The 16,104-nt window shown below is 34.1% G+C and overlaps 1 protein-coding gene across 1 annotated transcript; it reads right to left on the reverse strand.

Annotated features, from left to right (window-relative positions):
• Nucleotides 1-6,806: 6,806 nt before the first annotated feature.
• On the reverse strand, nucleotides 6,807-10,169 carry LOC137725907 (trihelix transcription factor DF1-like). Its single transcript, XM_068464746.1, has 2 exons — nucleotides 9,609-10,169; nucleotides 6,807-8,922 (listed from the first exon to the last, which is right to left on the reverse strand). Exons 1-2 carry the CDS (start codon nucleotides 9,899-9,901, stop codon nucleotides 7,227-7,229), a joined length of 1,989 nt encoding a protein of 662 aa, XP_068320847.1. The 5' UTR covers nucleotides 9,902-10,169; the 3' UTR covers nucleotides 6,807-7,226.
• Between the last annotated feature and the right edge of the window lie 5,935 nt (nucleotides 10,170-16,104).

Here is a 16,104-nt window from a genome sequence, read left to right on the forward strand (position 1 = left end):
TTTTCTTTTTCCCGCCGACACATCTTCCATTTGGATAAACAATATTGTGAAGGCAACCGGCAAACATCTTCAGTTTGGATAAACAGCACTGTTACCATAGAATCAGTCGACCGTGGAGCACCTTCAGTTTGGATAAACAGCACTGTGTCGAGGCCGACTGGTTATCTATCCAAGTCTCGGTCGAGAAGGATTTTTGAATCCTTATTGGCAGAGGTCATCTCATTAGCCTTCTCAGCGAAGTGAGGTGTTACAGGTTACTACATTCGGCACATTGAAAGTCGAATTTGATATTGAACTTCGCAGAACTAGCAGCCTTGTCTTCAGGCTCTAGAACCCGAAGACTGAGACGTGTTCCTTCCTCCGCTGCAATCGCAAGATCAAGAAGTTAGCAGTGCGCCCAACGCGACATCAACATATTTTACTCGTCGGTCGAGTTACTCCTCGGCTGAGCTCGACCGACGAGTTGGCACGTCCCATACACAACCAAAGGACGTAGTTAGTTTATTAATTACTCGGCCTGCGCACCACGTATGTTTGGTAGTTTTTAAGGTCAACAGTAAATAAACTTTATCAGTGTTCAGATTCACAATCTGAAAAAATATAATGTAAAGATGAGTTATCAGTGCAATTGTATATACTGCGTTCTTATCAAAAGAGGATCCCTTACGCCTTCAAAGACCACTCCTTCTGTTTTAGCAGCCGTTTGTTTTTCTTTCCAATATTTTTGAAAGAAACAACATAACATTATTGAAACCAAAAAACAAAAATTGGAAGGTTAGCTTAAATAAATACATTCTTCAACACAATTGTGAGAAGACATATTGCAACGAAAAGCAATAAAAAAATATGGACCAAAAATCAACAAAACAAAACAAGCTGAAATGAAAATTTTGTTTTGGTGTTTGGGGGGGGGTTGGGGGTTGGTTTGGTTCTGGTCTGAAGCTCCTGGCGCACCTGCGCTCCTTGCAATTCTAAGCACCTTTTCTCATATCACATGATCCATGGCACTTTCACGTTACCCTCCACTAGAGCAACACGACGTAGGATACAATAATATATATATATATATATATATGTTATATAAATATATACTTTCAGTGTAGGAAGATATCCATCATCGCAAATCTTGAGCCAAGTTCGCATTAGGTCAAAACAAAGATCGAATTTTGGAGTCATGTTTTACGTATATTAATTGAAAAGGCAATATTAAAACGGCAATGCATATACCACACGGAATGCATTCTGATGATGGTAGATGTTGAGGCTCGGAATCTATATAATTTTTTTCTTTCTATTACACAAAACTTAGCTTATGATTTTTTGGTACAAGATAACTTATATACATATATATAACGATAAATTTACATTAAGAATGAGAAAATAAATTAATATCGAATTTACCACGTAAAATATTTAGGAACTGAAACTGTAAATCTCCACCTCAGTTTGATCCAAAATTCTTGAGTTAAACTCTTACGATCTGTCAAGGGTTTTAGTTTCTGAAAAAAACTAGCAAATTAATAATTGTCCCCAATGAATACGAATAGTTGTATTTTGTCATGATCGCAGATAAACATTAAACATCGGAGTCAGACACGACAGTGTCAGTTGGCCACTAGTTCGTTATTATTAATTTCAACTGGTTGAACCTAATTTTTTTTTTTTTTTTTTATTTAATCAGACTGGTGGAACCTAATTAAAAGGGTATTCTGTACAAGCAGAAATTAGATGCTTTGCTTGTTCTTTGCGTCTTCTATTTCTTTATTATTTATTACTTGCACATTGCAGACTTACAGTAACTATCATATCATATGTATAACCTTGTGACGTGGCAAAAAAACTTCAATAGGTCGAAAACACACCAAGTATTATTATATAAGTGGTTAAATTTTTTTTTTCAAATATCCAATTATTTTTATTATGATACATGATATACTAGACCGTATTTCTAGCACACTGAAAAAAATACTTGTAAATCTACTAATTCCAGCAATTTAAATTCAACCTACAATGATTTCTTTCTAATAATTTGGTCAGCACATTCAAACAACAACTTGTCATATTCACCATCAAGAAATTGATAATTTTATTATGTGAAAATTATAAAGTACCTTAATGTATGACATTTTGCGGAATTTAACAGTGAAGTATTTTGAAGAATTCAAACGTACATATGCTAGACTGAAAAGAAAACCACCTTGATGTTATGTAAATATTAAAACTTTGCTTCTTTAGGGTTTGATTTGAAGACCAGAAGTATCACTTCTAGTTCTAGCTAGGTAAACTTATTTCACATACGAAACCCACCAGTGAAAATCATAAGACTCTTTTGCATAAAAGTACCTCAATCTGCAGTAAAGTGAAAACCCGCTCTAAAGATATTGTTGATGTCGTAACTTTTTCTCTTTTTTTTATTTTTTTTATTTTTGATAAGATGCTGTCACTAAAGTTTCAGGAGGAAATACTTTTATATATGCGTGTATATTGATGGTAACATTTGCTTTTATGTCTTATACTGTAGCATCGAGTAGCAGAATATTTATTCGTGCACATCCATATGGCCAGTCCAATCAATTTGTGGGGCACATGGTCACCATGCATGTATATTCAAGAAACTTACGGTATTTTTATACACGATGCACAAAGTGATATGGTTTGTAATTTAAAAAGTTGATGTTTTATTATAAAATTAATTGGTAATATAGGGAGAGTTTAATTTATCTTTACATTCTCAAACGCTTTATTCATGACGAATTTTCAAGTCAAACACGTGGACAACACGAATTAGGTGATGTGGAGCACGTGTGGCCGTTGAGTTTTACACTTGAGCTAACCTACTCTGATACCATGAGGAAAGTTGAGATTCCACCATAAAACCAATTTGCATATGGAAAGTAGCCCAACCTCTTATAAGCCCTTGCAATGTTCCTCTTTTCACCAATATGAGACTCTTAATTTACCTTCACATTCTCATATGCCCATGTGTGTGGCGAATTTACACACACACACACACACACACACACACACACACACACACATACATATATACACACATATATACACCCACGTTGTAGCGCCATATTAACTTTCTAAATGGTTAGTGTCTGAACCTTGTATGCATACATATTGGATGTTATACTGATAGCGTAAGTGGGTTAATTAATGGGGATCAAACTCGCACCATATTGAATAGACATTATTACTTTCTATCACTGCGATAAAACACCATTTGCCAACTCCTTTTTATTGTTGTCTAGGCTAAAATGTAGGATCTCAAAACTCCTTGAAGTGAAACATTTACTCCTCACAAGTTTCTCTCATTTAAACTAGGCTAGTGATTTGTTTTCACTTGTAAGTAAAAAATCTCAAGTTCAACTCGCATGATCAAGTACACATAATATTTGTTTTGAATTTAATCTTAATTGTGACTAATTCATTGTTTAGCTTAACCCAATTCACATTCACTTTAGAGTGCGCAATAAAACCGGTGATTCAAACATCAAGCAAAACAATTAAGTGAATGGTAATCTTATAACCAGAAAAATGAGTTCATCATTTTAACCGATCATCTTACATGAATTAATTTGAGCTCAATTTCCATGCCGCAGTTTATTACAGCAGATATTGATCGAGTTGGAGCTCCCAACAGTAGCAAAGTAAATTAATAACTATATAAGTAATTAAATAAAGGAGAAGGTAGAGGAGGTCATTAAACTATGACCCTTGATCCTTTTGTGGTACTGACATTAATTGATCAATTAAATTGAATGGAAATTAAACGACTTCGACGTTTACAGAAAACCGGTGTAAATATATAAAGGCTTAAGAAATACGAAGATTCCTTTTGGTGGGATCCCTATAAATATGAATACATGTGGATGTTGACATATTGTGGACATATGGCTCCTGTTGTAAAAACGGCTAGCAAATTGTCCCCTCCTTTTAAGCTGTTATGCACTGTACAAAGCCGAGCCCTAAGGGAGCTTTCCCTAATCTTCTTGTTTATCTGCAACATCATTAATTAATTTAATATATTTCGAATAATATTACACTTACTACATTGTTGTCGCCTCTCTAATAGAGATAGTGTCCATCAACACATGTGTGTCTCATCTCTATTAGAGAAATGATACAAATGTGATATAGAAAATGTGGATCCCAACCTTACCACATATTTGTACCATCATTTGTATCATCTCTTTAATAGAGATGGAACCCACATATGTTGGTGGACCCTACCTCTGTTAGATAGATGGTATAAATGATATTGTAAATATAATGTAGCATTACTCTTTTTGTTCAATCCCTTGACATAATACATACATATACTAGCCTTTCTATGGATTCCGCTACATTGTTTATAAAGCGGGATAGATAGTAGTATTAAATGGTTCGTGATCACAAATTAACTATACATGTAGCAAGACATGGTTAATAACGTGTTCGGAAAACAATCAATATGAGGACACTATCTTATCTCACTCTCTAAATAGTGGAGTGGAATACTTTCCAATGATTTCATTTTAATGATTGGGTTTAAAATATTAAAATTTAAAAGTACATTCATTCATTCTCCAGTCTTGATATTGATAAACTTTTTAGGCTCAGTATGGTCCACTATTAACATCACCGATATTGTCTCAACTTAATCACCAATAGGCTGGTGTTAAGTATTATCTAAAAATGTCTTGGTGATGTTAGGGGTGAAATCTCCTATATATTAATTGTAGATTTTTTTTTTTGTCATGTACTCAATGTGAGATCCTATTCTCCAACATATATTAAATCTGAATGTGAGTGACCATAAATTTCGTAACAAGTAAATTTGGCATGGTTATAAACTAGCACATAGTTCCATCTAATAATATAAAGACGTGTAAATATTTGTCTACACCATATTACTAGCACAGAATAACACAATAGCGGTGTACCCATACTATATGCTTTCTTTCTCTAACTTCTTACATTCTCTCCTAATCAATTTATTCTATAGAAAGACTTAATCTTTGAAAAAAGAGTACTTTTGGATTAGAACCTTGTGTAAGATTATAATCTAATTCTAGTCCTTTTACTCAATGTTCAAGTCAACATACATTTAATCAATGGCAAACTAAATAGTCAGGGCAAACTAAATTACAACCTCCTCCTCCTACTTCTTCGTCTTCTATTTTTCTCTATCATCCTTGTCTTCTATTTCTCTCTTCTTGTGTGAGTCTTTGTTGTGCATACCAAATGCTCGACGAAATGCCTCAGTTGACAAGCCTTTGCAATTTTCAACATTACTCTACAATTTCCTATAGTCACCCTCGACAAGCCTCAACATATCATAATAATTGTTGACATATGTTGGCAAGAATCGATAAGTTCCTACTAGGTGCTCGACAAAATGATCAAATGAAGTTTTTTTGGCATATTTAAAAAATCTTGACTCCGCCACTGCATTTTTCACCTCACATTTTATTTGTATTTTGAGATTTTGTTACTCTTTTTCTCCCTATAATAGTAATACCATGTGTTCACAGATTGTATTGCATTTAATCTTATTTTGCTTTTGATTCATCATAATGTATTTTGATATAGACATTTAGGTACACTAACTTTTTTTTTAAATTGGTACACTTTGTGTTCTTTATTTAGGTACATTGTTTCATTTTATATATTTAAGTACACAATTTTAGATACTTTAATTCATTATAATATTTCGCTAATACATTTAGATACATTAATATATATTTTGTTACAAATATTTAAGTACAATATAATATATTGTAGTACATACATTTAGGTAAATCTTTTAATATGTTTTTTTTTTTTTTTTTTTTTTACTAAATCGATATTTTTACACTAAAGAGAGAGGGAGTTCAGCTAACAACACAATGGGCAATCTAATTTGGTATCAGATTCGCCATCCACGAGATTCGAACCTAAGACATCTCACTTCCAAGTAAAGAGGAATATCACCAAACCATAGTACTGAGTAGCTTTTAATATATTTGGGTTCATTATGTATTTGCATTTCTATATGTGTCACGAATACGTTTATGATATGTTTTCTCATTTATAATTGGATGAAATTAAGCATAAAATTAAATATTGACGAGGAGAAATTTTTGGAATGAAAATACGCATTAAATATATAGTAAAAAGACTAGAATCAATATCTAATCTAACACTAGGTATTTGTTAGATTTCAAACTTATTTAATGATTAAAGTTCAAAACCCCCTTTATTTCGTCAGTAAAAGTTTGAATTGAAAGTTAATATTTATATAAATAGACGGTCCAGGATTCTCTCCGAATCATTCTTTGCGGATCCCGTTCGGAATAACTCATTATAGCGGTTCCCCACACATCCTGAGGCCAGAAATTATTTTTGGCTTCTCTTTTTTCTTTGTCGCGTGGGGCGATAACAACCTAGAACCAGCAGCCACCGATCTCTCTCCGCAAAGTCATTTCCCACCCCCTTCAGCTACTCAACGATCCAATCCCTCAGCCACCCCACCTTGCAGGCGGCCATCGCACTCTTCGTCGCTGGAAAATGTCCTTCTATTTATCTCTTTCTTTCTCGAAATACGGGCCGGTTCAAGGAGTTTTAGCAGGCAAAGATTAGGGTGTGGTAAAGAAAGTGGAAGAAGAAAGGGAAATAATAATTAAAATCTAATCACATGAAATGAATCAAACGGCCAAGATGACTGGGTCCGCAAGATTTGAAGGCATAGATCCGGAGATAAATGAATACTCTTGTTTGTTAATGTCTCTGAAAGAAATTAAAAAAGTTGATGCGCTAAGGAAAACAAACAAAAAATATAAATGCATCCAGAAAGATCAAAGGCTAATTTATAACCATTTACTCACAATTTACACCACCAACCCCATGAAAAAGAAAACCAAAATGAAAATTACAACACTAGTTGAAAACTGTCTATTATTTATCGTGGAACTCGAAGTTGATAAACGCTCTTTATCTCTTCCTCGTGACCTTATTATTTAGAGAGAAAAAAATAAATAAATTATAAATAAACATATTATAACTTGATACCTGACTGTAACTCTCCTCTTACCAGTCACCACTCACCTTCACCATTTGCCTCTCTTTTAAATTTCTTCCCAAAATTCAGGACCCGCCACATTGTATTTGACCCACTCACCCGTCCGAAAGCCCTGCAAAATCTGACCCACGTTCTTTGAATCCATGTTATGTTGCCCATTTTCTAAGTCATGACTCAGTCATTCAGCTGTTGCTGCACCCACTGAAGCTGGTTTGTTTGCCACTATCTCATAGTTCCCATCTCCTTCATCATCATCATCCTCCTCCTCCTCATCCTCCTCCTCTTCATCCTCCTCATCATCATCATCATCACCGATATTGTTCTCTTTATCTTGCTGATCATGATGATCCTCCCCTTGGTTCTGATGATGATCAGTACCCATCATCAGTCCCTGATGATCTTGCTGCTGGTGCGGCGGTGGCCATTGTTGCTCCGGCCTCACCATCAAAGGTACCGAATTTTCGGGCTTGAATTGGCTCGAAGAATTAGTAGTACTAGTACTATTGACATTGTTCTGATCAAAATTGTTCCTCTCTCTATACAAACTATCTAGCAGGTGAAAGTAGGGACATGTCTTCGAATCCTCAGGCCTTCTCTTGTTGCTTTCCTTCACTTTCTTGAAGTACTTGTTAATGTTCTCCCACTTCTCCTTGCACCTTTTTGCGTTCCGATTGTATCCGAGCTTCCTCATTCCTCCCGAGATTTCCTCCCAAAGCGGCCCTTTCGGTCCATTCTCTTGGTACTTAGAATCAAGGCTGGTTCTCAGCTTGATCAACGCCTGTACCTCCACTTTCGGCCATCTTGATGAGCTCGGTGGCATCATCAAATTATCGTTCTCCCCATTGTTGTTTGATTTCGGAACAATGTCAAAGTTCGTCACCTTCTGTTGTGGTTGTGCTTGTGGTGGTGGTGCAGACTGCCGCAGTGGAAGAGGAAGTGGAGCTGGTTGTAACGGTAGTTGCTGTGACTGGTTCGGCGTGCTTTGGTTTTGGTTTTGATTTTGGTTTTGGTGCTGCTCGGATACCTTTTGCAAGAATGACATGACCGCGGCATCTTTGGCTGCCTTGATTGATCGTTCTTGAGCTAAAATCTCGTGCTCTCTATTGATTCTTGCAATCTCTTGCATTCTCCAAGCTTCTTCTCTTACAATTCTTTCTTGTTCACGTTTCTCGATGGTCTCCAAGAATCTCTTCTGAAGATCCTCTTGCTTCTGGATCACATCCTTCATTAGTCTCTCGAAGAAGTCCTTCCATTTCCTCTTCTTCTTCGCCCGCCCTTCCAACTCCTCGTCAGACGAGGTGGAGGAAGAGGCGGAATTGGAAAGGAGGTCAGTGGGTATGGTTGGGAAAGGCGTTGGAAATGCAGTGTGCTGCTGCTGATGATGATGACTGAGATTGCTTGTAGGGTTTGTTGTTGTTGGTTGAGGCGGCGGAGGTTGTGGCGGTGGTGGAAGAACTATTGGGTTTGTTGGTGGGAATGAACTGGGGAGTGTGAGGTTATTAAGTGTTGGTGTTGCAATGCCTTGAGAGGACACAGTAGGAATTGTAGGGTGCGGGGCAGCTGACGATGGAACAGTAGTACAACTATTGAGATGAGAAATGGTTGGGGGAGGGTTAGCCATTGCCATTGTTGTCATTGTTGCCGCAGCTGCCACCGTTGTAGACTGATGAGGCTTAGGTTGATGATGAGTAGTAGTATTGCCCGGAGTCGGAGGTTGATTTTCGAGGGCGTTTAACTGATCGAAAAACCGATAAGTCTTGCCTTCGGACTTGCCGGTGCGGCCTTCTTTGGTTCTCCTGTGGTACTTGTAGACGTTCTCAAACTTCTCCTTGCATTTCTTGGCGCTTCGATGATAGCCAAGCGCTGCTAGCTTGCTGAATGATAAGAACAGTTGCACAAAAATCAACACACATAAAAATTAATAAATTAAACATATTAACTGTTTATCTTGAATTCAGCAACAAAAACAAAGCATTTACACATAAAATTTTGAAAAATTATGATAAATAAATATATAAGAAATTAACATCCAGCTAACGTTGGCATGAATATTTCAGATATATATATACACACACACACACATATAATAAGAAAGACAAGAAGGGATTCATTGATGAAAGACGGTAACCTCTTCTGGAAATTGTATGATCCAATTATTGAAAGAATTGATTCCATTTGTCTTAAATTTCTCTGTATTTTTTTGTGGAATTTATTATTATTCCCATTGTTGATTCCGTAATTTCTTGAGATAGACCAAGGAGAGGTAAAAATTAAAACCAAATGAAAGACACAAAAAATGAAAACAAAAATAAAATTACCCAAAAGAGTAATTAAACGAAGTGAAGAACTTGAAATAGATCATAATTAAGCAAACAAAACAAAATAAAAATATAGTACAAAGAAATGAAAATTTCTATCAGTTCTCCTCAGATCTCAACCCCCTATGGATCCAAAAGAGCTCAAATTCTCACTAAAATTAATCAAGAAATAAAAATTAACAAAAACAAATTAGCAGTAGATAATTAGCTAGTTTTTATAGATATGGTAATTAAAATTTAACCTGGAAACCTCTTCCCATAAAGGACCTTTAACACTTGCATCACGAAACGCCACGTCCATTTCAGACCGTATTTGCAAAAGAGCCAAAGTCTCTTGGCGCGGCCACCGATTGCCACCGAAGCTCCTCTCGCCACCTCCTAACAATTCCTCTTGACCACCTCTGAACGTTTCTTCACCTGAATTATTATTCGAGCCATCGCCGCTGCCGCCACCACCTTCGGGAGCTGCCACAGCTGCAGCCGCAGCATCGCGGCCGATGGAGCTCGCTAAGACACTAGTAGATTCCCCCAGCATAGGACCAGCTGGTCTACTTCCCCTTTTTCTTCTCTTATTACTCCCCTCTAGCTATAATAAAACTAACAATTACGACTTACAGCAGCTGATGGAAGTTTATAAAAATATATCACTCACACAAGAGAGAGAGAGAGAGAGAGAGAGAGAGAGAGAGAGAGGGAGAGAGAGAGAGATGGTGAATTCTGTACAGAAGGGTTTTAAGAAGACGGGTGAAGGGTGAAGTTAATTTATTTCGGTGGGATCTGCTTCTCGCTCTCAAGGAACTTGTTTTTCTTTTCCCTTTTTATTATGTATACATATATATATATATATATATATATCTCCTTCTTTTTTTCTTTTTTTCTGTGGAATCTTTTTTTTTTTTTTTTTTCTGTGTAAGTTGGTAAAAAGAAATAAAACATTATTGGATCATTTTCCTTATTTTTTTTTTTTTCAAAAATGTATTATTTCAGAAGGAAAAGATATATATAGATATATATGTATGTATGTATGTATGTATGTATACGTAGAAAGAGATTATTCTTTTTTCGGTGGTAGTGTTACAACAGACATTTTCTAACAGCTGCACAAAGAGACGATGATGATAATAAGTTGGTTTTTGTGTGTCCAGCTAAATTTAGTTAAAAAGCCAGCCCATCTAGGTCAGCTTTTTTATCTCTTTTTTTCTTTTCTTTTTTTAAGGATTTTTTTAATTTTTGTGTTAATGATTAAGATCATTCATATATAAATTATTCCGTACGTCTTTAAAAAATTCAATTAAAATTATTTAATCATAAAACTGTATAAAAATTGATGAAGAGAATAAGTAAAATAAAAGCCGTCCCGTTTAGGTCAGCTTTTTCCTCTTAAGGATATTTTTTTATTTCTATTTACTTACATATTTTTTAGGCTCAGTGGCCGTTGGGTGCAATTGGGTTAAATTACCACTTTACTCCCAACGTGAGTCCCATTGACCTTTAATCATTGAAAGCTAATCTGGTGACGTATATTTTATTGGATCAGTACTATTGCAGATCCAGGTTTTGTTTGTGTAATTCAGAGTTTTTTCGCTTAATTAGGTAATCGTGGATTTACCAGAACACCCTTGGTTTAAAAGAAATTTCAAAGTACAGAAAAATTATTGGTATGATATTGTTGACCATATATTTTAAGGTGAAGGGAGTATTCGAAATTGGTTCCTTAATTTAGCAAAATTGCTAGTATTATTACATATTTGTATCATCATTTATAATATTTTTCTAATAAAGATGTGATCCGTGTACATTATTTTTATTAGATATATAGTACAAATATATAGTAAGTGTAATATTACTCGTAATTTAAAAGATGAGAAGTTTCGAATGTGGCATGCATAGATAGAAACTCAACATTCTATCCATTAAGCTATTAGATCACATATTGTCGACCATATTTTTTCACTACATGTAAAGCGATATTTATGTGGAATCCACTCTTGCAAGTAAATTTCCTCGATTTTGTTGAAACATACTCATATATATTCTCTGTGAATCCAGATATAATATACACTAAATTAATAACAATAACAAAGAGGAATTTAAACTTGGTTTTTAGATGAAGGAGCATACAAATCTAGCAAACTTGACTGAACCAAATTTTTTGTTTTTTGCCATTTTGTTTTGGTAAAAACTTATAAATGCTTAATTTTTTTTTAACAAATGATATTATCTAAAACTACTAAACATTAGTATGTTAGTAATATAGTATATTATGTAGTATTATTCTAAATTAAAAAATTTAATAAGAAAAATGCCCCTAATATTTTTCAACTAGTTGGGTGGAAGTATAACTGTAGAATATGTCGCCTAAGGGGCCTCTTGTGATTGTGACAATCAAAGTTCGACAAAATTATATTCTTGCAAATTGAGCAAAGAAAATAATTTCTTATCAGGTAATACTAGGGATGTTAAATTTATAGACAAAATTTTGTTAACTAAATGATATGGATCTGATGATTTGATTGTTACTTAAGCGTTGAGAAACGTGCTCATACCTATTAATGACAAATAATTTAGTTTGCAATTTTAGTCTGCAAATTAAGTCTCCTTATCGTTACCCATTTGTTATCTTAAAAGAGACATTTAGGAGTGGGATCCACTGTTGGAATTAGTTCAATTAATCTTTCTTTGGTTAGATGTAGGCCATTTTATTAGGCCAAAGCCATTTATGAAAAGGAGTAAATGGGGGCCAATTTTTCAGTTGGGTTATCGACCTACCACAATAAATTTTGTGGAATTTTGGACGGCTGTGATCTAATCATCAACGAGGATGCGGAAATAATTTGGACATTTTTGGGACCATTAGCTTGTGATTTAATTCAATGTGTTCTGTAATTGTGTCATGATCAAAGCATTGTAGCCACACATACACCATTTGTGCCACGACTGTACATACTATTACTATGGTTACATTTCTCTTTCGTATTTTAAATTCCACTTGGAAACGGAATGTGACTTTTGCTTTTTTGTTATGAGGTTGTTATGAATTGCAAACTGGTTTTCTTAACATTAATATTTTTGACCCTTCATGCATTAAAAAATTATAATTTTCCAGAATATCTAACATGTACAATAACTCTGAGTCATAAGTTCCAGTTACAAATACGACAACATCACATGTTACACTGTTAGATAAGTTTCGAAAACATTGTAAAACGTGTAGCTTGAACTTGTCTAGATATGCTACATGCGTGAGATGTTATACATCTGAAATCTCTTCAATTAAGTTTATTAAAAACATTATTTATTAATATAGTTAATTATCACGGTTAGGAATTATGCCCTCTTACCGTGTCAAACAAATAAAACTTCATTCTTGTGCCATTATCTTAGCCAAGGGTCAAGAAATGAGTTTTGACCTAGTGGGTTGCAATTATGGGTAGTTTTCTTTTTCGAGCTCATAAAAATCCATGAAAATTCATAATACTCTTTAAAGTACATGGTGGACTTTATGATCAACTGATGTTCTTAAAATAAAGAGAAATACAAAGTACACGCTCTAAAAAATGTTATTTTTTATAAACTCTTTGTTATCTCATATTTTTTTAGACAATGTTTTATAATGTCGAAATAGTATTTAACGTTAAACTGTGAGGTAACAGAAAGTTCATGAATAGTTTTACTTTGAGAGAGCCTCCTTAACATTCTCTAAAGTAAAATGTATATTAAAGACAAGAATATGATAAAAGATCATACATGGTTGCATAATACAACGTTTTTCTTTAAGATTTGAAATAAATTACAATAAATATTATCGACCAATCTTTAATTTTTATCATTGATCCTATATTCGGTTTAATCATTTTCCGAATTTAGCATATACAACGGTTTTGGGAAAATATATTGGCATAAAAAGGCAAAGTGAAAAAAAAAAAAATTATATATATCAACTTGTAGGGAAAGGAGAGAAAGGAAAAGGGAAATCAAATTTTTGAAAACATTACAATTTGCAATCAATTCCGTAACTCAATTATTGAGGTGAAAAAACAAGTGGATTGCCCAACCCATATAATGCAACGAGGCGGGACCCCCTTGAATCAATAAGCCATTTAATGCACAAATCATCGAAGATTAACTTTTTATGTTTACACACTATGATTAGTGAGTTCAAATTTTTTGTATTTATTTATTTTATTTGTGAAAATATTTTCTAAAGTGATAACACATATCAATTAATAATAAAATTAGAGGAAATCTATCAAAAGAAAATTAAAATCAGAGAAAACCAAAACACAAAATAAATGTAAATTCGCCTTCACTAGTAAATAAAAATGGAAGTTAAAAACCCAAAGAACGTGAAGATTGTGTGATGAGAGAAATTTTTAGTTGTGACGGGAATACAGATGGTACATCACTTGTTTTTATGCAAGTGGTGAAAAATTTTAATTTTTAAGTTATTAACCTTTTAACACATATAATCTATCATTTATATAATAACTCGTGTGATGGTCGTGTGATGAGGGTAACTTTTTTGGGCCAACCGAATAGCGTAAGCGATTGGTTAAAGCGATCAGCAAGGATGAGGAGAGGGGCATATTGGTAAAATGATTACGAAGAGGTGGAGTAAGACGTAAGGTAAACGTGAAAGGATGAGCACCGTCTATTTTTAATCCTTATTTTGGACAAGGGTAAACCTTACGTAACTGATAATGATAAAAATTAGTTACAGTCACCATATGTTATCATTTGTTTAAAAAAAAATCACTTTTAAAATATGCTTTTACTGGCACTAACTAGTTTTCCATTTTCTTTACAAACTATAAGAATAGGATATGAGTAGCCACTATAGCACTACGAATTAGTTAATAGTTTTTTTTTTTTTTTTTTTTTTTTTTAAGGTGAACTGTCAATTTAGTCTTTAAATTATTAATATAGTGAAAATTAGATCTCTAAACTATTTTTTTATTTATAAAATCAGTCCTCAAGCTAATAAAAATATGCCAATTACATCCCTAATATTAGATCAAGGTTATTCTATTCACTTTTTCGTCAAGTTAAGTCATGTGACTTGCATGTAATACACTTTAGAGGGTAGATTGGAAAATTTTCATAAGTTAAGGACTTATTTTCTTCGAAGAAATAATGTATGGAGTTAATTTCAAAGGATAAATTAGATATTAAATTCGCAACTATATGCGACATTAAGGGCTCACAGGCTAGAAAATAACAACATTAATGATAAATTAGACATTAAATATCATCTAAAATGTGTCATGTGACTTAAACTGATGAAAATTGGATAAAATAACTTTGAATATAATATTAGAAATGAAATTAGCAGTTTTTAATGAATACTGATACTTATTTTACCCAAAAAAAAAAAAAAAATTAGGGACCAAATTTTAACTGAGGTGATAATTCAGGGACTAAATTGAAAGTTTCCCCCTTCTCTTATTCTAGGTGTGAGTTTTAAGTTTGACTTTCATTACTCTTGAATATGAATTTAGTATCAAATTAGGCATGGCTTGTGGCTTACTCCAATCTCTTATGCCCAATATCGATAAATAACAAATGATAGGATATTCATGAATTTTTTTTATAAAGGGGGGTAAAACTCACCTACACCAAATCACAATGAACCACTCATTTGTATTGAAAATCACTACAAACACAGTTTTCACCAACGTGAGTCAAACTTTGAACCTTCTCAAACCAAATAGAGAATGGGTGCAACTAAATTAACTAATCATGTCCGCACCAATTGGCTTGTGGTCTAATGATCTTTGGCCGCACTTAATTGGAGTAGGTCTCATATCGACTAACATGAATGACGATGACTATTCTTCATGGTGAATTCGAATCCATACCTAATTGTTATAGTATGTTACAACAATGACAAATCATATCCTTAAATGTGATAAAAAGATCAACAGTTCTGATTATGAAATTTATACAATGAAGGACGTTACTTGGAAGTGAGTAATTCATACGCCACCATAATAGGGTTAACCTCCGCTTAAATATCGAACACATATGAAATACATATAAGGTATATGAATCGAATTTGATACCTCTTCAACTAAGCGAAAACAACTACCAGTTAAATAAAACCTGCTGCAAGAGATCCTGTCTTCTAATAGTTTTACTATAATGACATAGGGTAATACTGATAGCAGCACACTTGACGGTTGTCGACAGTACGCCATAATCGACTAATGAGTATGTCAAATCCAGTTATATATATAATTACATTGTACTAGAAAACAACGATCACACAATCGCCACACAAGTTGTACACAAATTAATTACCAATTGTTAACTGTCATTATCTGGCCTCATCGATCAACAAATAGTAAACATGTTAATTATATTGCTTGTATTATAATTAAGGCATTAGATTTACTGGGTTGCACACACACACACACACATATATATATGGCCTGCTTAGCTGGCAGAACATATATATCTGTAAAATCTGTAGTTGGATAGGATCTTTAGATGACAGATGCCTTGTGCAGCCTCTCTAAGCTAGCTGGCTGGAGATCGAGCGAGATGCCTTCCTCCACTATGCCCACCACTTTGTATTTTACAGCCTTACACCTACTACGTACCTCTCTCTACCATTCTGTATTTACAGCTTTTACAACGTAAACTCTCTCTCTCTCTCTCTCTCTCTCTCTCTCTCTCTCTCTCTCTCTCTCTCTGAGGAACTCACATGGTACAAACACATCGTTATTGTAATAATAT

This window comes from Pyrus communis, chromosome 2 (assembly GCF_963583255.1).
Source record: "Pyrus communis chromosome 2, drPyrComm1.1, whole genome shotgun sequence".
Classification (NCBI taxonomy): Eukaryota; Viridiplantae; Streptophyta; class Magnoliopsida; order Rosales; family Rosaceae; genus Pyrus; species Pyrus communis.